This window comes from Belonocnema kinseyi, chromosome 5 (assembly GCF_010883055.1).
Source record: "Belonocnema kinseyi isolate 2016_QV_RU_SX_M_011 chromosome 5, B_treatae_v1, whole genome shotgun sequence".
Lineage (NCBI taxonomy): Eukaryota > Metazoa > Arthropoda > Insecta > Hymenoptera > Cynipidae > Belonocnema > Belonocnema kinseyi.
Window position 1 is genome coordinate 88,820,203 of NC_046661.1, and position 24,140 is coordinate 88,844,342.

The 24,140-nt window shown below is 25.5% G+C and overlaps 1 protein-coding gene across 1 annotated transcript in view; it reads left to right on the top strand.

The window, feature by feature from the left end:
• Window positions 1-24,140, top strand: part of LOC117173768 (tyrosine-protein phosphatase 10D-like) — a 216,812-nt gene that overhangs the window by 151,652 nt on the left and 41,020 nt on the right. Inside the window, exons 9-13 of the mRNA XM_033362409.1 lie at window positions 2,760-3,029; window positions 9,709-10,017; window positions 13,267-13,545; window positions 16,937-17,346; window positions 22,181-22,558. Coding sequence (XP_033218300.1) covers window positions 2,760-3,029; window positions 9,709-10,017; window positions 13,267-13,545; window positions 16,937-17,346; window positions 22,181-22,558 — 1,646 coding nt within the window. The remainder of the gene's footprint in view (window positions 1-2,759; window positions 3,030-9,708; window positions 10,018-13,266; window positions 13,546-16,936; window positions 17,347-22,180; window positions 22,559-24,140) is intronic.

Sequence of the window (24,140 nt, forward strand, 5' to 3'; positions counted from 1 at the left end):
GATTTAAATTTCATGAATTCAATTCAAATTGAATTCTGATTCCAGGAATTAAATTTGAGTTGCTAGAACTGATTATTAATTGCTAGAATTCAATATGAATTTAGTTAAATGTAATTAGATTTACTATTATTTAGTTATTTTAGTTCCTAGTATTTATTTTGAATTGATCAAATTAAATTGGAATAGTAAAAATTAAATTTCAATTTCAAGAATTCAATTTGATTGGCAAAATTAACTTTTAATTACAAGAATTCCATTTTAATTTCAATAATTCAATTTAAATTACGTGAATTAAATTTGCATTCCGGGATTTAAATTTGAATTGTTAGGATTTGTTAGAATTTGAGTTACTAGAATTCAACTTGAATTAATAGAATTCAATATAAATTGCTGGAATAATAATGTTAATTCCTACTATTTATCCTAAATTGCTAAAATTAATTTTAATTTCTTGAATTTCTGAAATTCAATTTTTATTCTAAATTGCTAGATTATAATAGGATTTTCTAGAATTTAACGTGAGTTGTTAGAATTTTATAAGAATTGCTAGAAATTGATATAAACGTATTTGAGTAGAATTAGATTTACTATTTTTAGTTATTTTATTTCCTAGTATTTATTTTAAATTGGTAAAATCAAATTGGAATCGTAACAGTTGAATTTAATTGTTAAGAAATTAATTTGAATTGACAAACTAAAATTAAAATTGCAAAAAACCAATTTCCATTTCAAGAAATCAATTTGAATTACATGGGTTCAATTTCAATTCCAATATTTCAATTTGAATTTCTGGAATTGAAATTGAATTTCTATAATTAACTTTAAATTTTAGAATTCAATTTGAATTTATAAATCGCTAGATTTTAAGAGGATTTGCCAGAATTCAACATGAATTAAGTTGAATTTAATTGGATTTCCTATAATTCAGTTATTTCCGTTCCTAGTATATACATATGTTAAATTGCTCTGATGAAATTTAAATTTAAAGAATTAAATTAAATTTTCAAGAATTCAATTTGAATTAATTAAAAATAAACCAAATTGCGAGAATTCAATTTGGCTGTCAAAAACAAATTTTCATTGTTAGTTATTTTAGTTCATAGTATTTACTTTAAATTGCTAAAATTAATTTGAAATAGTTAGAATGCAATTTGAATTTCAAGAATTCATTTTGAATTGATAAAATTAAATTTAAACTGACAGAATCAAATTTTAGTTTCGATAATTCAATTTAAATGGCCTAAATTATATTTTAATTGCAGGAATTAAATTTGAGTTGCTAGAATTCATTATGAATTGCTAGAATTTTAGTTCCTAGTATTTAATTTAAATTGTCAAAACTTAATTAGAACAATAAGAATTAAATTTAAATTTCAAGAATTTAATTTTAATTAACCGAATTAAATTTCAGTTGCAAGAATTCAATTTTAATTTCAATTGAACCTAAATTACTTGAATTCAATTTCAATTCCTATCATTGAAATTGAATTGCTGGAATTCAGTCTTAATTCCTATAATTTAACCTGAATTGATAAAATTTATGTGAATTTAGTTGAATTTGGTTTTCTATACTTTGGTTATTTTAGATTCTAGTATTTATTTTAAATTGCTACACATGAATTTTAATTGTAAGAATTAAATTTAAATTTCAGGATTTTAATATTAATTGATGAAATTGAATTTTCGTAGAAAGAACTTAATTTCATTTCAAAACTTAAATTTGAATTGCTAAAGCTAAAGTTAAATTACTATAATGATTTTACATTTGTAGAATTCAGTTTCAATTCCTCAATTACTAGATTTTAATAGGATGAGCTAGAAATCAACATGAGTTGCTAAAACTGAATATGAATTTAGTTAAATGTAATTTGATTTGCTATAATTCAGTTATTACGGTGCGTATTATATATTTTAAATTGCTACATTTACATTTAAATTGTAAGAATTAAATGTAAATTCTGTAGAATTCAATTTGAAATCATAAAATTCAACCTACATTGCTAGAATTCAATTTTAATGTCAAAAATTAAATTCTATTTTCTATAATTAACTTTTAATTTCTAAAATTAAATTTAAATTTCTTCATCGCTAGATTTTATTATGAGCTTCTAGAACTTAACGCGAGTTGCTAGAATTCAATTTGCACTTTACAATTCAATATTAATTTAGTTGAATATGATTGCATTTACTATAATTTATTTATTTATTTTAGTTCCTAGTATTAATTACGAACTTCCAATATTAAATTCGAATAGTAATAATTTATTTCAAATTGTGAGAATTCAATTTAAATTGACAAAATTAAATTTAAATTGCAGGAATTTTATTTTAATTTCAACAATTCGATTTAAATTATGTGAATTCAATTTTAATTCCAAGAATTAAATTTGAATTGATAAGATTGAGTTTCTAGAATTGAACTTAATTTGCTAGATTTCAACCTGAGTTGCTATAATTCAATCTGCGCCGGTGGAATTAATCTTGAGTTGCTAGAATTCAGCCTGAATTGCTATAATTGAACATAATTCGCTAGAATTCAACCTGAATTGCTGGAATTGAACCTAATTTGCTAGAATTCAATCTGATTTGCTAAAATTCAATCGGAGTTGCTAGAATTCAATGTGAATTATCAAAATTCGATTTTTGCTAAGAAATTTTTAATATTGCTGAGTGAGCAATATAGATCAATTTGATCACAACGTTAGAGAATCATGCAAGATCTTAAAATATTTAGAATCAGTTTTTGAATTTTTTTTTAGTTCCACATCCACCGAGAAACCTAAGCGTGGAAAAGGTGACAACAAATACGGTGCTGGTTCACTGGGAAGCTCCCACAGACTCAATATTTTCTGAGTATGCAATCAGATATCGAACAGAAGACGATCCGCGATGGGTGAAGCTCCCGAGCGTCAAAGAAACGGAAGCGGAAGTTGCTGACATGACACCGGGGGAAAGATACACAGTTCAAGTCAACACTGTCAGTTTTGGGGTTGAGAGTCTCTACCCTCTTCAAGTCAATCACACAGTCCGTAAGTTAACTTTTCTAAATATTTTATTTTTAAACATTTTGAAAATGTTATTCATTTTAAATTAATAGATTTCAACATTAATTGCTAGAATTTACTAGGAATTGAATGGAATTCAATTGGATTGGTTAGAATTAAATTATTTCTGTTTCTATTGTTTATTTTAAATTAGTGCGATTAAATCTTGAATTTAATTCGATTTGATAGAATCAAATTTAAATTAAAAGAGTTAAACATAAACGGAATGAAATTAATTTTAATAACAATTATTAAATTTGAATTACTAGAATTAAATAAGAATTGTTACGATGCAATATTATTTGCTAGAATTCAATAACAAGTGCTTAAAATTAATATTAATTGATTGAATTTAAATTTTACTTGCTCTGATTTAATTATTTTAATTCTTTTTATTTATTTTGAATAAATGAAATTCAATTTTTAATTCTGTAACTCTATTTTAATTATTTTCTTTTCTTATATATTTATAGAATTCTATTAAAATGACTATAAATGAATTTCAAATGATAAAATTGAATTTGAATTAATAACATTAAATTATAAATGTTAGATTTAATTTGAATTGCTAGAATTAAATTAAATGAGCTAAAATTCGCTTTTAATTGCTGTAATTGGATTTGATTTATAAAAATTCAAATTTCATTGCTCTGACTCTATTTTAATTAAATTATTTATTATGAATTTCTCGAATTTCGATGCAACATTATTTGCTAGAATTCAATAAAAAGGGCTGAAAATCAATATTAATTGATTTGAGTTCGATTTCATTTTCTCTGATTCAATTATTTTAAATCTTAGTGTTTATTTTAAATTAATGCAATTCAATTTTAATTGCTAGAATTTCCTTTGAATTGATGAAATTCAATTTTCATTGCTGTAACTCTATTTCAATTATTTTCTTCTCTTATATATTTCTAGAATACAATTAAAATCTCTATAATAAAATTTAAATTGCTAGAATTCAATACATACTGCTTGAATTCAATATTTATTTATACAAATTCAATTTCATTTGATATAATTTAATTATTTCAGTCCTTATTTATTTTTAAGCTGTACAATTAAATTTGAAGTCAAGAGTTTAGTTTTAATTTAAATGGCATGAAATTACTTTAATTTACAACTATTGAATTTGATTTACTAGAATTAAAAATAAATTTCTAGAATCAAATATGAATTGCTATAATACCATATTAATTTCCAGAATGCAATATTATTTACTAGAATGCAATGAGAATTACTAGAATTCATTATGATCAATACTAATTGATTTAAGTTCAATTTTATTTACTCTAATTGAACTATTTTACTTCCTAGTATTTATATTGAATTGCCACAATTTAATTTTAATTACGATAATTCACTTTAAATTGATAGAATTCAATTTTTCACTGCTACAACTATATTTAAATTAATTAATTTTATTATAAATCTCCATAATTTCTTTTAAATTATTAGATTTCACTATAAATTGCTAGAATGTAATTGGAATTTAATTGAATTCAATTGTATTGGCCGGAATTAAAGTAATTCATTTTCTATTATTTATTTTAAATCGGTAAAATTGAATTTTAATTCAAGAATTTATTTTGAATTATTATAATTAAATTTAAATTCAAAAAACTAAATTTATACTGCATGAAATTAACTTTGTTGGCAATAATTCAATTTGAATTACGAGAATTGAATATGACTTGTTACGATGCAATATTATTTGCTAGAATTCAATAACAAATGTTAATGTTAGTCAATGTTAAATGATTCGAGTTTAATTTGATAAATTCTGATTTAATTGTTTTAATTCTTACTATTTATTTTTAATTCCTAAAATTCAATTTAAATTGCTAGAATTCCCTTTCAATCGATGAAATTCAATTTTAATTGTTGTAACTCTATTTCAATTATTTTCTATTCTTATATATTTCTAGAATTCTCTTTATATCACTATAATTAAATTTCAGTTGACAGATTTAAATTTCAATTGATAACATTAAATTATGATCATTAGGATTCAATTTGAAATTCTAGACTTCAATTAAAATTTCCATAATAAATTTTGAATTGATAGAATTTAACTTTAATTGCTACAATTCAATATGAATTTCTGCACCTCAATATAAGTTGCTAAAATTCAATACGAATTGCTGAAATCCAATTCAACTGCTAGAATTCATCATTCACATATATAAATTCGATTTTGTTTGCTATAATTTAATTATTTCGGTTTCTAGTTTATATTTAAGACTAGCTAAAATTCCATTTTAATTGTTGTAATTAAATTTAAATTGATAAAATTTAATTTTCGTTGCTATAACTGTACCATATTGAATTAATTTTATTACAAATGCTAATAATTTCTTTTAAATGATTAGATTTTAATATAAATTGCTAGAATTCAATAGGAATTGAATTTCATTAAATTGATGAATGGGCTTTAATCGATTTATTTCTGTTTCTTTTGCTCATTTTCAATCAGTGCAATTAAATTTGAAGTCAAAAGTTTAGTTTGAATTGATAGAATTAAATTTAAATTTCGAAAATTAAATTGAAATGGCATGAAATAAATTTAATTTGCAATAATTGAATTTGATTTACTAGCTAGATTTAAATGAGAATTTCTAGAATTTTATTTCATAGGCCAGTTGTCAATATGAATATGCTAGAAATAAATTATAAACTAGATTTCCGTACTCATTACTATAATTTAATTTGAATTGCTATATTTAAGTTTGAATCGCTAGTAATAAAATTAAATGAAAAGATTTCAATATTAATTGCTTGAATTCCATTTCAGTTAATAGTTTTTAATATATATTGTACAAATTAAATATTTCGAATTGCTAGAATGCAATACAAATTCTTAGAATTCTACTTAAATTTATTTAAATTTTTAGAATTCAGCTATTGCTTATTCAGTTGAATTCAATTTTATCTTCTAATATACAATTATTTTAATTCTTAGGATTTAATTTAAATTTGTAAGCTGTAATATGAATTGCTAGATCTTATGCTAGAATATGCTACAAATTCAGTAAAATTCAATTCGTTTTGCTAGAATTATTTTATTTTGGCTCATAGAATGTAATTTAAATTAATAATTCTGAAAATAAATGGCTATAGTTCTATTTAAGTTTCAACATGAATTTATGTGAATGCAATTTGATTTGCTAGAATTTAGTACTATGATTCTACACGAATTGCTAGAATTCAATTGAGCTTGCTATATTTGAATGTGAATGACTATAATTCTATTTCAATTCCTAAATTAAACTATTAATCTGCTATAATTTAATTTAGGATAAGATTTCTATACAAACTGCTAAAATTAAATAAGTTTCTATTTTTCAATGTGAATTGCTGAAATTCCATTTAATTCAATTGATTTTAATGTGTGTTTCTAGAACTCAAAATGAATTTGTTTGAATTCAATTCGATTTTCTAGAATTCAATTACTTACAACCTTAAGATTTAATTGAACTTGCTGGATTAAAATATGAATTGCTATTAATCCATCCAAATTAATAGATTTAAATCTGAATTTCTAGAATTCAATACGAATTTAACTGAGTATAATTATCTCATTTCCTAGATTTTAATTTAAATCATTAGATTTTAATTCTGATGTTTAGAATTTGACTTAATTAGCAGATTTTAATTTTATTTGCTAAAAGACAATTATTTCAATTTCTTTCATTTGATATAAATAGATGCTAGAATTAAATTAAAAACTAGGTTTTCATCCGGATCGTCAAAATTTAATTTAAAATGCTAGATTTTAGTTTGAATTAATAGAATTAAAATCAAATGGATAGATTGCTATACGATTTTCAGAATTTTTATTATGCATTTCCAGAATTCAGTATTAATTTCTAGAATTTCATTTTAATTACTAAATTTGAATACGAATTGCTAAAATTAAATTCAGGACTAGATTTCATTATGAATTGCTAACAGGGTGGCCATTAACAGTTAAAATATTTCGAATTGCTAGAATTGAATACAAATTGTTAGAGTCGACTCAAATTACATTAAAATCGCTAGAATTTAGCAAAATGTTCAGTTGATTTCAATTTATATTGCTAGAATATAATTATTTTAATCTTTAAAATTTAATTTAAATTTCTAGATTAAAATATGAATTGCTAGAAATTCATTTAAATTAGTAGGTTTAAATATTAATTGCTAGAATTCAATTCGAATTAGAATAAATTCAATTATTTTAGTTTCTATATATTAATTTTATTATCTAGATTTCAAATCTGATTACTAGAATTGAATTTAAATTATTAGCTTTCCTTTTTATTTGCTAGAATTCAATTATTTTAATTACTATAATTTGATATAAATATCTGGATTTAAATGCGAATAGCTCACATTTAATTTAGATGGCTATATTTTAAATTGAATCGCTATAATTGAAATTAAGTGGCTATATTTCAATATGATGGCTAGAACGTTATTTAGATATTTCCAGATTTTTAATTAGAATTCAGTGATCGTTTATTCGATTCCGCTTAGATTGATACAATTTAATTATTTAAATTCTTAAGATTTAATTTAATTTGTTAGATTAAAATATAAATTGCTAGAAATTCATTAATAATACTAGATTTAAATATAAATAGATAGAATTTGATGCGAATTTAACTGAATTCAATTATTTTAGTTAATAGATTTTAATTCTGATTGCTATAATTTTATTTAAATCGGTAGTTTTTAATTTTATTTGATAGAATTCAATTATTATAGCTGCAATATCAATTTGCTAGGATTGAATGAAATACTAGATTTCCATACTAATTGCGCAAATTTAATTATGATTGCTTTATTTTAGTTTTAATTACTAGAATTGAAATTAAATGCTTCGCTTTCAATATAATTGCCACAATCTTATTCAAGTATTTCCAGTATAATATTTATTGCTAGAATTCATTTACCAGATTTTATTATGAAATGGTGGAATGCAATTTAGATCAAGATTTCTATATAAATTGCTACTTGGGTGATGCTAGAGTTTAATTAAATATTTTAATACTTAAACTTTAATGTAATTTTGCTAGATTAAACTCAGTACAGTATATTAGAAACCAGAATTTAATTACTATTATTGGATATAAATAGCTAGATTTCAATGAGAGTTACTAAATTTTTATACGAATCGCTAATATTTAATTTAGATTGATTTATTTTAGTTTGAATTACTAAAATTAAAATTAAATCGCTAGGTTTCAGTATGATTGCTAGAATTTTATTTATGTGTACTAGATTTCAATATTAATTGCTAGAATTCAATTTCAATTTCGAATTTTAAATATGAATTTGCTAGAATTGAATTAAGAAATAGATTTTCATATGAATGGCTCAAATTTAGTTTAGATTGCTATATTTTAGTTTAAATTACTAGAATTTAAATTAAATCGTTAGATTTCAATATGATTGCTACAACTTTATTTATATATTTTCACATTTTTATAATTATTGCTAGAATTCGACTTTATTTACTAGATTTTATTATGAATTGCTAGATTTCAATTTAGTAGAAATTTTTGTAAATCTTTTAAATTTAATTTACATGCACTGCTAGAATTCAACGAGCTTGTAGTTGAATTTAATTTGAATTGCTCAAATTTAATTACATATTTTAATCCTTAATATTTAATGTAATTTGCTAGATTAAAATATGAATTTCTAGAAATCCATTTTTATTTTTAGAGTTAAATATGAATTGCTAGAATGCATTGCGAATTTGACTAAATTATATTATTTGTGTTTCTAGATTTTTATTTAAATTGCTAGATTTTAATTCTTCTTGCTAGAATTTAATTAAAATTATTATCTTTAGTTTTTCTTCGCTAGACTTTAATTCGTTAATTACTATAATTTCATATAAACAGCTGGATTTCAATTCCATTTGAATTGCTACAATTTAATTTAATTTGCTATAATTCAATTTTAATTGCTAGATTTCAATTTTAGTTGCTAGGATTAAAGTTTTTTAGTTGAAAGTTTGATAAATTACTGAGTCGAATTTAAATTTCGGTAATTCGGTTTTAACTTTAAAAATTAAATTTGAATTAATTAATAAAGAATGAATTAATTAATAACTCACTTTGAATTAGTAGAGTCGAAATTTAATCACTGAAATTTAATTTGAATTGTTAGAACTCACTTTGAATTTGTAGCATTCAATTTTATTAGTTGCCAGGATTCAATTGTAACTGCTTGAATTTATTTTCAATTGTTATAATTCACTGTTAATTTCTACAAGTTTAATTTAATTGCTATTATAGAATTACATTAGAGTTTCTAGAATTCGAATTTAATTTAATTTGCTAAAATTCCACTTAAATTGTTCGAATTTATTTTTATTTGCTAGATTTCAATGAGAATTGCTATAATTTTATTTCAATTACTAGTTGTCAATACAAATTTGCTATAATTAAATTAAAAACTATGTTTTTATGCCAATTGCTAAAATTAAATTTAGGTTGCTATTTTTTAGTTCGAATTACTAGAATTGAATTAAAATAGCTATATTTCAGTATCATTTCTCGAATTTTAATGAAAAATTGTTAGATTTCAATATTTATTGCTACAACTCAACATGAATTATCAGAATCTAATAATTTTCAAGTCTTTTTTTAAATATTAAATTTTTTAGGTCCAAATCCAGTATTAAATGTGACTCCCGTGATTGATTCGACGAATGTGACTCTTGAGTGGCCTCGACCGGAAGGAAGAATTGAATTCTATGCCCTTAAGTGGTGGCCACTTGAAAATCCGAAATATATCAGATTCAAAAATGCTTCTGAAAGCAGCGAAATTGCAGCAGTTGGATATGATGAGAATATTGTTCATACCGAAAGAATTCTTATCAGCGATTTGATGCCTGGAGTTGAATATTCTTTTAGCATCTACACCGTCTCTTATGATCTTGTCAGCGATATTAGCAACTTGACAACGAGAACTAGTAAGTTGAATTATATATTTATAAAAAAATTTATTTTGGTTTGAGCGTTTTATTTCTTGAGTGTGACTTTTAATTGCTGGAATTCCAAATTCACTAGTAGAATTCAATTTGATTTGCTAAAATTCAATTCTAATTGCCAGATTTAAATTTTAGTTGCTAGGATTCAATTTCTTAGTATGAAAATCAATAAATTGCTGAATGGAATTTTAATTTCTGGAATTGAGTTTAAACTTTAAGAATTAAACTTGAATTGATGTGATTCAATTTTATTAGTTGCTAGAAATCAATTTTAATTTCTAAAATTCATTTTTAAAATGTCTTTTTATTTATAAAATTTTATTATAATTCATATTGTAGAATTCCATTTCACTTGCTAGAATTCCAATTCAATTAGTAAAATTCAATTTTATTTGCTAAAATTCCTTGTGAATTGCTATAATTCATTTTTATTTCTATATAATTTAATTTCAGTTGCTACAATTCAATTTTTCAATGTAACGTTTTCTAAATTGCTGGATGGAATTTAGATATCCCGAATTCAATTTTAACTTTAAGAATTTTAGTTTGAATTAGTTAATAATTAATTAATTAATGACTCACTTTGAATTAGTAGAATATAATTTCAATCACTGACATTTATTTTTAATTGCTATAATTAAATTTGAATTGCTAGAACTCACTTTAAATTGGCCGGATTTAATTTTTTCAGTTGCTAGAATTCACTTTTAAAATTTCTTTCCATTAGTAAAATTTTTTTTAATTGATATTTTAAAATTCAGTTTTAATTGTTGAATTCCAATTTAAGTGTAACTATTAAAATTTAATTTAATTTGCTACAATTCCATTTGAATTGCTAGAAGTTAATTCTATTTGCTAACATGCAGTTCTCATTGCCAGATTATTATTTTCGTTGCTAAGATTTAATTTTTTTTTTTTGAAGTTTCATAAATTGTTGAACGGAATTTCAATTTCGGGAATTAAATTTGAACTTTAAGAATTAAATTTGAATTGAATAATAAGGAATTAATTATTAACTCACTTTTAATTAGTATAATTAAATTTCCATTTTTAATTGCTAGAATTCAATTTTAATTGCTTAAATTCATTTTTTCAATTTAATTTAATTTCTAAAATTGTATTTTAATTGCTATTATATTATGCAGTTTTAATTTTTCGAATTCCAAATTAAATTTAAATAGCAGAATTGAATTAGGTTTGCTAAAATTCAATTCTAATTGACAGATTTCAATTTTAGTTGCGAGGTTTCAATTTTTTGAGTGTGAAGTTTTATAAATTGTTAATGGAATCTCAATTTCGGGAATAAAGTTTTAAATTTAAGAATTAAATTTGAATTAATTGATTATTAACTCACTTTTAATTAGAATTAAATTTTAGTCTCTGAAATTCATTTTTAATTGCTAGAATTTAATTTTAATTGCTTAAAATTCATTTTTTAAATTTCATTTTATTTCTAAAATTTTATTTTAATTGCTATTTTAAAATTCGATTTAAATTGTTCGAATTCCAATTTAAATTTAACTAGTAGAATTTAATTTTATTTCCTAAACTTGCATTTGAATTGCCATAATTTGATTCTATTTGCTAAAATTCAATTCTAATTGCCAGATTTTAATTTTAGTTGCGAGGTTTCAATTGTTTTAGTGTGAAGTTTTATAAATTGTTGAATGGGATTTCAATTTCTGGAATTAAGTTTTAACTTTAATAATTATATTTGAATTAATTAATAACTCACTTTTAATTATAATTGCATTTTCATCTCTGAAATTCTGCTAGGTATTGAAGATTGGAATTTCTCGAATTCCATTTTTAATTTAAATAGTAGAATTCAATTTTATTTGATAAAATTCCATTTGAATTGCTAACATTGAATAAACTAACTGTTTCATTTTCTTTTGAAAAATGTTATTTTGAATTAAAAATTTATATTTTCTACTTGGAAATTTAACTATTTAGTTTAAAGTTGACCTACTTTGTTAAAAATTAATTTTTTTCTTAAAGATTCATCTCATTGGTTTATAAGTTTGCTATTTTCTTGAAAAATAATTTTGTCTTAAATTAAAATTTTTTTTTTTATTTAAAATTATAACTGTTTCATTTTTATTCAAAAATTCATCTTTTTAGTTCAAAATTGAATTATTTGATTGAAAATTTATCCTCTTTTGTTAAATATTTGATTATGAAGTTAAAATTCATTAAATTTTTTTTAATTCATCTTCATTCATAGAGAATTAATCTCCTTGACCAAAAAAATCATTTTTTTGGTTGCAATTTCAACGATTTGTTTGCATTTTTAACTAGTTTATTAAAAAATCGTTTTTTTTTGTTTAGAATTAATTGTTTGAAATAAAAATTTAGCTATTCTGTTTTTGGTTGAAAATTGATACATTTAATTTTAAATTGATCTTCTGTAGCTAAAAATTAAACTATTTAGTTTAGAAATTATTTGTTTGTTGAAGAATAAAATTTTAACTGAAAACTAAGCTATTCTATTTTTGGTTAAAAATTCAACTATTTGTTTGAAAATTCATCTTTGCAGGTAAAAATACAGCTCTTTGATTAAAAATTGAACGTTTTTATTGAAAGTTCGAATATTTTATCGAAAATTCATGTAATTTGTTAAAGTCATTTTTGTTGTTGTTGAAAATTGAACTCTTTTATTTAAAATTCGTCTTTTTAGATGAAAAATTAATCTTTTATGGCAGGAAAGTCATTCTTCTTGATTAAAAATTAACTTTTGATCAAAAGTTTTCAGGTGTTTAAGAAAATTCGCCTCTTTTGCTCAAAACTTTAATTGTTTAGTTAAATTTTTTAATAATTTGTAAAAAATTCGTCTTTTGCGTTTAGATTTATTTTTTTGGTTGTTAATTTAACTTTTCAGTTGAGAGTTAATAGAAAATTAGTAGAAAATATTTAAAAATTCAACTATTTGGTTAAAAATGCAATATATTTCTACTTGAAATTTTAGGAATTTAAATCATTTTATAATCAGTTTAATATAATATCTACATTAATTTTATTTAAGATTATTTACTAACGTAGTTTATGAACTAAATTGAACTCGAAATTTTAATTTGGATTTTGAGCGTTTTGATTTTTAAGTGTGATGTTCTAGAAATCGCTACTAATAATGTTTGATTTTTTTCCTTTGAAATCCGAAAAAGTCTCACTTGAGAATATAAGGTAATGTTTTGGATTTTTGTTGACTAACAAAACCGCTTCCTAATCTAGTGCCGTTGATCCAATCCGAAGTCGTGGTGGTTGTGGATCGTGATTTGCCAGATTCATTGACTTTACGATACACCCCAACACCCATGTTATCGTCTCGTTTCGATCTCTATCGATTTCGAATCAACGATAAAAATAATACGACAAAGGAAAAATTAGTTGGTGATGTTGATACGAAGGTGACTTTCTCTGAATTGGTACCAGGTAGGCTCTACAATGTCACGATGTGGACTGTCAGCGACAATGTTGAAAGTCGTCCTCTATTTCGACAAGACAGACTTTGTAAGTATCTCGTAATTATTTTTTTTTAGATCTCATTTTTAGGGTTTCGTAAACTCGGGCGGAAAAACTTATAACTCCTAACTCCTGAATTACAAATCATAATTTACGACACCTAACTCACAATTCCTGATGTTTACCTTAGACTTCTAAGACTCCTAACTCACAACTTCTAACTCCTAACTCACAACTCCTTATTTATAATCCTACCTTCTAAATCTTTAGTTACAACTCCTAACTCTAACTTATAAATTCCCAGTTACAACTTCGAACACATAATTTCTAACTCAAAACTCCTAACTTCCAATTTTTAACACAAAACTCATAACTCACAACTCTTAACTCGCAACTCCTGACTCCAAAATTCTCACTCATAACTCCTAAATTCTAACTTCTGAATCACAACTAGTAATCTTAACTCCTAAACCCCTACTCACTAACCCAAACTCACAACTGATAAATTGCAACTTTCAACTAACAACTCTTAACTTATAACTTCTATCTCACAACTGCTAATTACAACTCATAACTCTTAACTCACAATTTCTTATTTATAACTCACAACTTCTAATTCAAAACTCCTAACTCACAAGTCCTAACTTCTTGCTCAAAATTCTTAACTCATAACTCCTAACTCGCAACCCCTAACTCAAAAATCCAGACTTATAACTTCTAACTCACAACTCCTAATCCTAATTCACAGTCATATCTTCTATCTCCTCACTCACAACTATTAATCGTAACTCCTAAATCCTTACTCATTACTCCAAACTCATAACTCCTCAATTATAACTCTTAACTAATACCTTGTAACTCCTAACTCACAACTCCTAAACTCTAACTCTTAACTAACACCTTTTAACTCCTAACTCAAAACCTCTCAATTATAACTCTTAACCAACACCTTATAACTCCTAACTCACAACTTCTAAGTCACGACTTACTCACAACACGTAACTCACAACTCCTCGCTCATATTTTCTAACACATAACTCCTAAATTCTAACTCTTAACTATCAAATCCTAACTCACAGCTTCTATCTTATCACTGGTAATATACAATTCACAACTCATAATTTAAAATGGCTAATTCACAATTCCTAACTCAAAACTCGTAGCTTCAAACTCCTTTCTCATAACTCCTAATCCTTATTCATAATCCTATGGCCTAAATCCTAACTAGCAGCTCCTAACTCACAACTGCTAATATTAATTCATAGTCCTACCTTCAAATTCCTAACTCACAACTCACAACTCCTAATTCTTATTCATAATTTCACCTTCTAAATCCTAACTCGCAACTCCTAACTCATCATTTAACTCACAATGTAATTTACAACACCTAACACAACTTTTAACTTTTACCATTTAAATCCTAACTCTCAACTCTTAACTGCTAAATCCTAATTCATAATTCCACTCACAACTTAAGTCGTAACTAGTAATTCACAACTCCAAACTTCTAACACCAAACTCCTAACTGTTACCTTTTAATTCCTAACTCAAAATTCTTAATCCGAGCTTCTAAATCTGAATTCAAAACTTTTAGCTCAAAACTGAAAATTCCTCACTCACCACTCCTAGCTTCTATGTCCTAACTCCTAACTCACAATTCCTAATCCTAATTAATAATCCTACCTTCCAAATCCTAACACAAAACTCCTTAATCTTAACTCACAAGAAGAGGGAAAATAGGGTTAATTGAGGAAAATGAAGGGAAATGAGGGAAGGGAAAGTAATGTACGTGAGGGGAAATTTTTGTAGGTCAATTTCATTTGTTAATTTTTCATATTATTAAGATTCTGATTTAAGAAGTAATATTTTGGCGGTTAGATTAAAAGTTAATTTCAAAAAGTTAACAGTAAATTAGGATTGCAAATCGAAAATTTGCGCATTTTTCACTTTTTTTATTATCTTCCGGCTTGAATGTGTTTTTAGATTACTTTAATCTATCGAATTATTAATTATTTAGTTATTCAAGTTTCACGATATATTTTCTTTCGTTAAAAATTTGAACCCTTTGAATATCAAAAACTTCAGAATTAAAACTTAATTATATTTCAAAAGTTTCAATATAAATTTGTAAAAATTTGAAGACTCATTTTTAAACAAGTTGAATTAGATATTTTACATTCAACTTTATTTTATATTTTATGACTTGGAAAATTAGTATTCACGATTAAAACTTTTACATTCCAATGCACGAAACTTTAAATTATTCAATTTTAAAAGTTTTTGATTTCAAATTGAAATTTAGAAGAATTGAATAATTATTTAATTCTGGACGCTTCAAAGTTGTAATTTTTACATTCTGAATGTTCCAGTTTTTCTCTTCAAGATTTTAATAAAAGAATTTTTGAAATATTAAATTGAGGTTAATTAAAGAAAAAATAATAGTAAATTAAGGAACTACAGGGAGGGAAAGTAGGGGAAATGATGAATGGGAAAGTGAGGGGAAGTAGTGGAAATTAGGGGAAGTGAGGAAAATAAGGGAAGCACTAGTGGAAATGAGGGACTAAGCAGGGGAAATTAAGGAAAATAAGGTGTGCGGGTGTATATAGAAAATGAGGAAAATTATTTAAGAACAAGTAGGGGAAATAATGGGAAATTAGAAGAGAAAAAGCAGTGGAAAGACTGAAAAATTGGGGAAGGGGAATAGGGAAAATGATTTTCATCGAGTAAATTGATATGAAATGAGGAGGTAAATAGAGGAAATGAGGGACTAAGTTGGGAAAATGAGGGGGAATAGGGTGACTGGGCGTAGAGAAAATCAGGGAAATTATTAAGAGAAAAGTAGGGAAATTATTGAGAGAAAAGTAGGGGAAGTGAGGGAAAATGAGAGGAGGAAAAGCAGGGTAAAGAATCTGGAATTGGGTAAGTGAAATAGGAGAAATGATTTTCAGTGGATAATGGGCCCGTAGGAGAATTAAAGGATAATAAGGTGTAGGGTAGTAGGAAAAGTAAGGGTAAATAAGGGAAGTGAAAGTAGAGGAAAGAATTAGAAATTAGGCAGGTGAAGTACGGGAAATTATTTTGAGCGAATGAAGAAAGAGGAAATGAGGGGAAAGTAGAGGAAATTAGGCGAAATAAGTGAAGAAGTAGATGAAATAATTAACTAAGTAGGGGAAATGAGGAAGTGGGGCTAGGGAAGTGATAAAAAATTAGTGTCTGGGTAAGTAGAGGAAGTGGGTGTAAATGAGGGGAACAAAATTAGAGGAAATATTCGGAAATTAAGGAGGTAAAGTAGTGGAAATAATTTTGAGTGAATAAAATAAAGGGAAATGAGGGGAAGTGGAGGAAATTAGTTGAAATAATTGAAGGGGAAGTAGTAGATGTGAGTGTAAGTGAAGGGAAGTAGGGGAAAAAGTAATACATTTTGTATGTCTTTTTTCAGATCCAGAACCAGTTACGGCGATTCATTCATTGGAGGTGAATGATACGAAAATAACCCTGACCTGGGATATTCCTCGAGGCGAATATGATGCCTTCGAGGTGCAGTATATCAATACAGAGGGCAACTATGTGCAAAATATCACATTCGTGAATGCCATGACGATTTCGGATCTGAAGCCTTATAGAAATTACACATTCACCCTTGTGGTCCGGTCGGGGACAGAATCGAATCATCTGCGCAGCTCTAATCCAATCAGTGCAAGTTTCACCACCAGTGAATCTTACCCTGGGAGGGTTGACAAATTCAGCCCCACTGACATTCAACCGAGTGACATCAGTTTCGAATGGTCGCTCCCTAGTCAAGAGCAAAATGGCATTATCCGCAAATTCACGATCACCTATGGCCTGGAAGTGAGTAATACGAGTTTTTTTATTATTAATGCCGAAAATTAGTAATAGGCTTATCTAAGAAAAATTCACAAGTTTTCACTTAAAAATCTTAACTCATAACTCCTCATTCATAACTCACAACTTTTAAATCTACGCTTAACTCAAAACTCCCAACTAACAACTACTAACTCACAAAATCTAACTCGCAACTCCTAACTCACAACTTCTAACTAACCGAACCTAACTCTTAGCTCACATCGTCTAACTATCAACTCCTAACTTCTAAATTATAACTTAAAACTCCTAACTATTATTAACTCAAAAATCCTAACTTACAACATCTAACTCACAACGTCTAACTCACAACTCCTAACTCACAGCTCCTAACACCTAACTAAAAACTCCAAACTAACAACTTATAACTCTTAACTCACTACACCTCACGTCTAACTCCTAGCGCACAACACCTCACTCAAAACTTGGAAATCTACTCTTAACTCAAAACTTCCAATTAACAAATCCTGACTCACAAAACCAGACTCTCAACGTCTAACTCGTAACTCCTAACTCACAACTTCTAACTCCTAACTTAAAATTTCCAACTAAAAACTCGTAACTCACAGCACTCAACTCACAACTCCTATATTCTAACTCCTAACTTAAGATCCTAACATAAAACTCCCAAATAACAACTACTAACTTCTGATTCAGAACATCTAACTTATAGCGTCCAACTCCTAACTCACAACGTCTAACTAACAATTCCTAAGTTCTAAATCATAACTTACAACTCCTAACTCATAACTGCTAAATCAAAGGTTGCCACTTCTAACTGCTAACTCATAAAACCTAACTTCTAACTCGTAACTCACAGCGCCTAACTCACAACTTTCAACTCACTTTTATTAACTCAAAACTCCCAACTTACAACTCCTGACTCACAAAAAATAACTCACAACGTCTAACCCACAACACATAACTCCTATATCAAAACTCACAACTAATAACTTATAACTTACAACCACTATATTCTAACTCCGAACTCAAAATAATAACTTAAAACTCCCAAATAACAACTACTAACTTCTAACTTACAACTCCTAACTCGAAACTCCTAACTCAAAACTGCTCACTAAAAACGGCTAACTCCTAACTCGCAACCACTATATTCTAACTCCTAACTCAACATCCTAAATTGAAACTCCCAAATAACTAATACTAACTTCTAACTCACAACATCTAACTCCTAACTCAAAACTCCTAACTAAAACGCCTAACTCCTAACTAGTATTAACTCACAAAGTCAAACTCACAACTCCTAACTTCTAACTCGCGGCAAATAACTCCTAAGTCACAACACCTAAATTCTAACTCCTAACGCACAACTCCTTAATAAAACTTCTAACTCACTAGTATTAACTCACAACGTCAAATTCACAACTCCTAACTTCTAACTCACGCCAAATAACTCCTAACTCACCACACCTAACTCAAAAATCCTAACTTATAAATCCTAACTGACTCCTCTTAACTCACAACTCAAAACTCCTAACTTACAAAATCTAACTCAAAAAATCTAGTTCACAATTCCTACATCGAAACTTCCAGCTAATAACTCCTAACTCCTGACTTAGAACATCTAACTCACAACAACTAACGACAACTAACTCACAACATCTAACTCACTACATCTAACTCACATCTAACTCACTACATCTAACTCACAACGTCTAACTCACAAATTTTAAATCACAACACCTAACTCACAACGGGAGGGGAAATAGAGAGAGAGTGAGGTAAAATAAAGGAAAATGAAGAGAGCGGAAATAGGGTACATTTGAGGAAATTATGGTAGGGGAAATAGGAGTACTGTTGCGAAATAAGGGGAGGAGACAGGGAAGTAGATGAGGATGAAGTTAGGGAAGGGAGAGGAAACAAAGTTTAAAATATAAAGTGGGGAAGTAGATTAAAAAGGGTACATAATTAGGGGGATGTAGGAAGAGCCGGAATTGCAGGAAATGTAGATTTTTGAAAATATTCAAATTATATTTTGAAGCTTTTTAGAGATTTCCAAAGGCTTCAAGATAAAAAAATAACTTTCTTAAGCTTCCTGAAAAATTGTATTTTTTATTTAAAGAATTATTTTAAAGAAAATATTCAAATAGGTAGTAATAATTGTTTTTGAAAATCTGCTCTTTTTTGCTTCTTCTTTGCTAAAATAAAAAAAAATTAACTAAATCTACATTTCTAAAGATTTAACAAAAAGAGTTTTATGAATTTTGAAACGTTTCAAGTGAATAAAAAATTATTTTCAAGATTTTTGAGGACAATTTTTAATGAATTTTTATCATAGAAAAGTGGAAAAGATTTCAAATCATGCAAATTGATTTCTTAAATTTTGAAACAGAATGTAGAACATTTTAAAGCAAATTTTTGAATTTTGCAGGGTTAAATAATTTTATCAAAATATTGTGCTTGCAAAAGAATAAAAATTTTTGTGTTGAGGTTCCGTGGAAAATTTGTAAGGCTTTCTTACTTGTTCAAATTAATCTTCATAGAAAATTTAAAAAGATTTCTCAAATTATCCAAAAATAGTTGGGAAATCTTTAAAGCAATTTTTTTTAATTTTGCAAGATTAAAAAAAAAACAATTTGAATGATTTGAAACGGTATTTACAGGTTTTGAGAGAAATATGAACGCAATTTAAAACTTTAAAAGATTTCAAATATTTCAAAACAAATTTTAGAGTTTTATAAATTTTTAAATAAAATTTTTTTATTTTACAAGGACTCCCAAAGTTTAAAAAAAATAAACAATTTTCTTAAGTTTCCTGGAAAAATGTTAAATCATTTTTTATTTTGAAAAATTAATTTTGAGTGAATATTTGAAATTATTTCAAAGCAACCTAAAGATTTCCAAAATTCTAATAAAAGGATCTGGAAGATTCAGACAATTGTTTTAATTTTCGTGGAAAAATTTGTTTTAAAAGAATATTTATAAAGATTTTAAAATATTACAACAGATTTTTAAAATAATTGAAAAATGAATTTTCAAGATTTAAAGCCAATCTTTCAGAATTTTTTAAAAACTGGAATAAAAATAAAAATGATTTTTAAAGATATTTGGAGGCATAGAAATAATTTGTTTTTAATTTTATAACTTTTAATCATTTTCAAAAATTAATAATAAAATGTAGACTTTTAAGGATTTTGAAATAAAATTTTGAATCTTTTCAAAAATTTTGACGGTTTTAAAGATAAAAAAGGTTTTCCTAATATTTCTGAAAAAATGTTTTATTTTTTTATGTTGTTTTATTTTGAAGAATTCATTTTTAAAGAATATTTAAAAAGATTTCAAAACATTTTTAAAGTTTTCTAAAATGGTATAAAAAGAATCTGGAAGATACTGGGGCAACTTTTTTAAATTTTCGTTGATTTTTTCAGCTTTCGAACAAAAAAATTAGAAGCTATTTAAGAACTTATCGCAAACACAAATTTCATTAAAATTTCTAGGAAAGAATAAAATGATTTTAAACATTTTTTGCAATAGAATATTTACAAGGATTCTAAAACATTAAAAAATACTTTCAAATTGTTGAAAAAGAATCTCCAAGATTTTGAACCAGTTTTTTTTTTTACTTTGCAGTAATTTTTTTTAAATTTTAAGAAAAAATCTAATCATTTTAAAAGATATTTAGAAGCTTAGAAAGAATTATTTTTTAATAATTAATTTTGAAAGACTGAAAAATTAATAAAAAAATATAGATTTTTCTAGATTTCGAAATAAAATTTTGAAACTTCTTCATGATTTTAAAGGGTTTGAAGATAAAAAACAAATTTTTTAAAGACTTCTTCGAAAATTTTCCATGATTTTTTTATTTTTATAAATTAATTAAAAAAAAATTAAAAAGATTTGGAAAAATCGGTCGACTTTCAAATTCCGAAAAATAAAATTTTCGAAAAACAAAATATTCGAAATTATAAAACTGCCGATAATATAAAATTTCCACATTTGAAAATTAAGGAAGAATAATTTGAAAAATATTTCAGAAATTTTTGAATTTTTGAAGAGATTACAAATAATTAAAAACTTTGAAAGATGTCCGATAATTTTATAAAATATTTTCAAAATTTTTTCAAAATTCTAAAAGTCCAAAATATTTTTTTAAATGTTTCAAATTTTTCATAAAATTTGGTAAAATCCTGTAGAATTATTATGAAAATTATATTTATATAACTTTGAAGATAAACTTATAATACTTATTTCTTTGTTTTCAGTTTTCAGAATCTAATTTTAGCTCGAATTTAGGAGTTTCGAAAACTTTAAACACATAATTATTCGAAATTTTTATATTATAATAAGAATGATTTTTTCCCAAAAGATGATGCTAGTTTTGTTAAAAAAAATAGAATGCATAAAAATGGTTAGAAGATTGTCCGATTTTCAACCCTAGCGTATTATAATAATTTATAAGTAATAATTTATTTGTTCTTTAGCCATCTATTAAATATAATAATAAATAATTAATAAATATAAATGTGTAAAAAGGTAAAAAGAGTTTTGAGCACCTTTATGAAAGTTTTAATAAAGTTGAAAAAGGTTGAAAAAGGTTGAAAATGTGCCCAAGCCGCCCCAAGGAATGGAACGATCACTATGTGATAACTTCAAGGTCAGGGGCTCCGCTAGGGCAAAACTTCAATTTGAATTAACGATATTTACCAAAATAATAAAAAAATTCTAAAACTCTTCGACCACATTATTTAGTACCCTAACTACTGTCCAATATCAAATGTGAGCCCCCCCCTCCCCCCGGCCCCTTATTGAATACAGCTAGAATTTGTTTTCTTCTTGAAAGGGTTCAACACATACACAAACGAAGGACTTCAGGCCAAGTGAAGTCAAAGGAATTATTAATAACCTCACACCCGGAAAGACCTACGCTTTCAAAATTCAGGCCGAGACGAAAATCGGATTGGGCCCGGAGGCTGTTTGGAAGCAAAAAATGCCAATTTTGGCCCCTCCAAAACCTGAAACTCAATCAGTGCCGACCGAAGTTTGCAGAAGTAGTACAACAATTCAAATTCGATTTAGAAAAAAATACTTCAGTGAAAAAAATGGAGCAATAACTTCTTACACTATTATTGTTGCTGAAGATGATAGTAAAAACGCTTCCGGGTTGGAGATGCCCAGCTGGCGGGATGTTCAAGCTTATAGTATTTGGCCTCCTTATCAGGTAAAATTAATATTTTCTATTTCGAATAAATATTTTAATTTCAAATAAGAAAATTCTGAATTTATTATTCTAACTATTGTCTCGAGACTCGAGACGAGAATCGAGACGAGGTTCGAGGCGAGGTTACATATAAGACTCGAGGCGAGGTTTAAGAATAATTTTCGAGACGCGATTCGAGTAATAATTATACAAAAGACTCAAAACGAGATTCGAGACGAGGCATGATTCGAGACGAGACATGATTCGAAATGAGGCGTGATTCGAGATGAGGCGCTATTCGAGACGAGGCGTGATTTGAAACCAGATTTATATGTTATAAATTGCCTGGTTTCAATTTTCAATGTATAAAATTGTCTTATTTTTGAAGTTATTTGAAATCGTAGAATATCAACCGGAAAGAATTGATATATAAACAATTTTCAGTTCAAAAGATCTTAATGAAACAATTTTGAATTAAATTTCCCCAGAGTAAATTAAAAAATATATATATATATAATTTGAGACAATAATTCCTAAAATTCAAGTCCTAAAAATGAAAAATTTTAGAGCGAGGCATTTAAAATTTAATTTAAAAATTTTTTAAATATTCTAAAATATTGAACATTTTAAACTCTACTACAAAACACAATTTCAAACAGAAAGGCTTACAATTGTGCAATTTTAAACATTGAAATCCCATTATGTTTTATATATTTTATTTTTTATTTTTAGGGAAAATAATTAAGTGAAAAATTTTAAGAACTAATAATAATTATAAATGATGCGTCAAAAATGAGGTAATTTAAAACTAAAAACTTTAGAATTGAAATTTTTGTTATTTCGAACCATGAAAATGAAAGTAGGTATATTTCTTGATCTTAGAAAAAATTTCCTAATTAATTTTTATTTTCTATATGCAATAACAGTTTAGAATGCTAGAATTTTAAAAGCTTAGACTTCAAAACATTTATTTTCGCTTTCAATTTTAAATTGTCAAATTTTAATTACTGCGAATTGAAAATTATTTTAATTTAAAAGATTGTAATTTCAAATTATTCAATTTTGAGCTCTTTTGATTAAAAAAAATAAAATTTCAATTTATCTAAGTTTTAAATTATTCAGTTTTTAACATCCTAATCAGAAGAAGTTCAATTTTTATCGTTTTGAAATTTTCTTATTTTCGAAAGTTTAATCTGAAATTATTTAATTTCGAGAATTTTCAATTTAAAATAAAATTGCTTAATTCTTAACGCTTTGAATTATATTGTTGGGTTAATTTTTTATTTTCCATGTAATATTTTTAAATTGTCTATTTTTTAGTTGAACATTCAAAAAAAATTAATAATTTAGAATTGAAAAATATTTTATTGGAATATTTCAATAATGATTAATATTTCTAAAGAAAGTTTTAAAATTTAAATAATTTGAATTTAAAAACTTAAAAATTACGCTTCAATGATTTCTTTAACTTTGACTTATAATGGTCAGAAAGTATCTAGAAAATTTCTAAGAAACTTTTTTATTTTCAGGATTTTACCAAAATTATGAAAAATTTGAGTAGTTTCAAACCTATTCTAGAATTTTTGATGCTTGGATAACATTT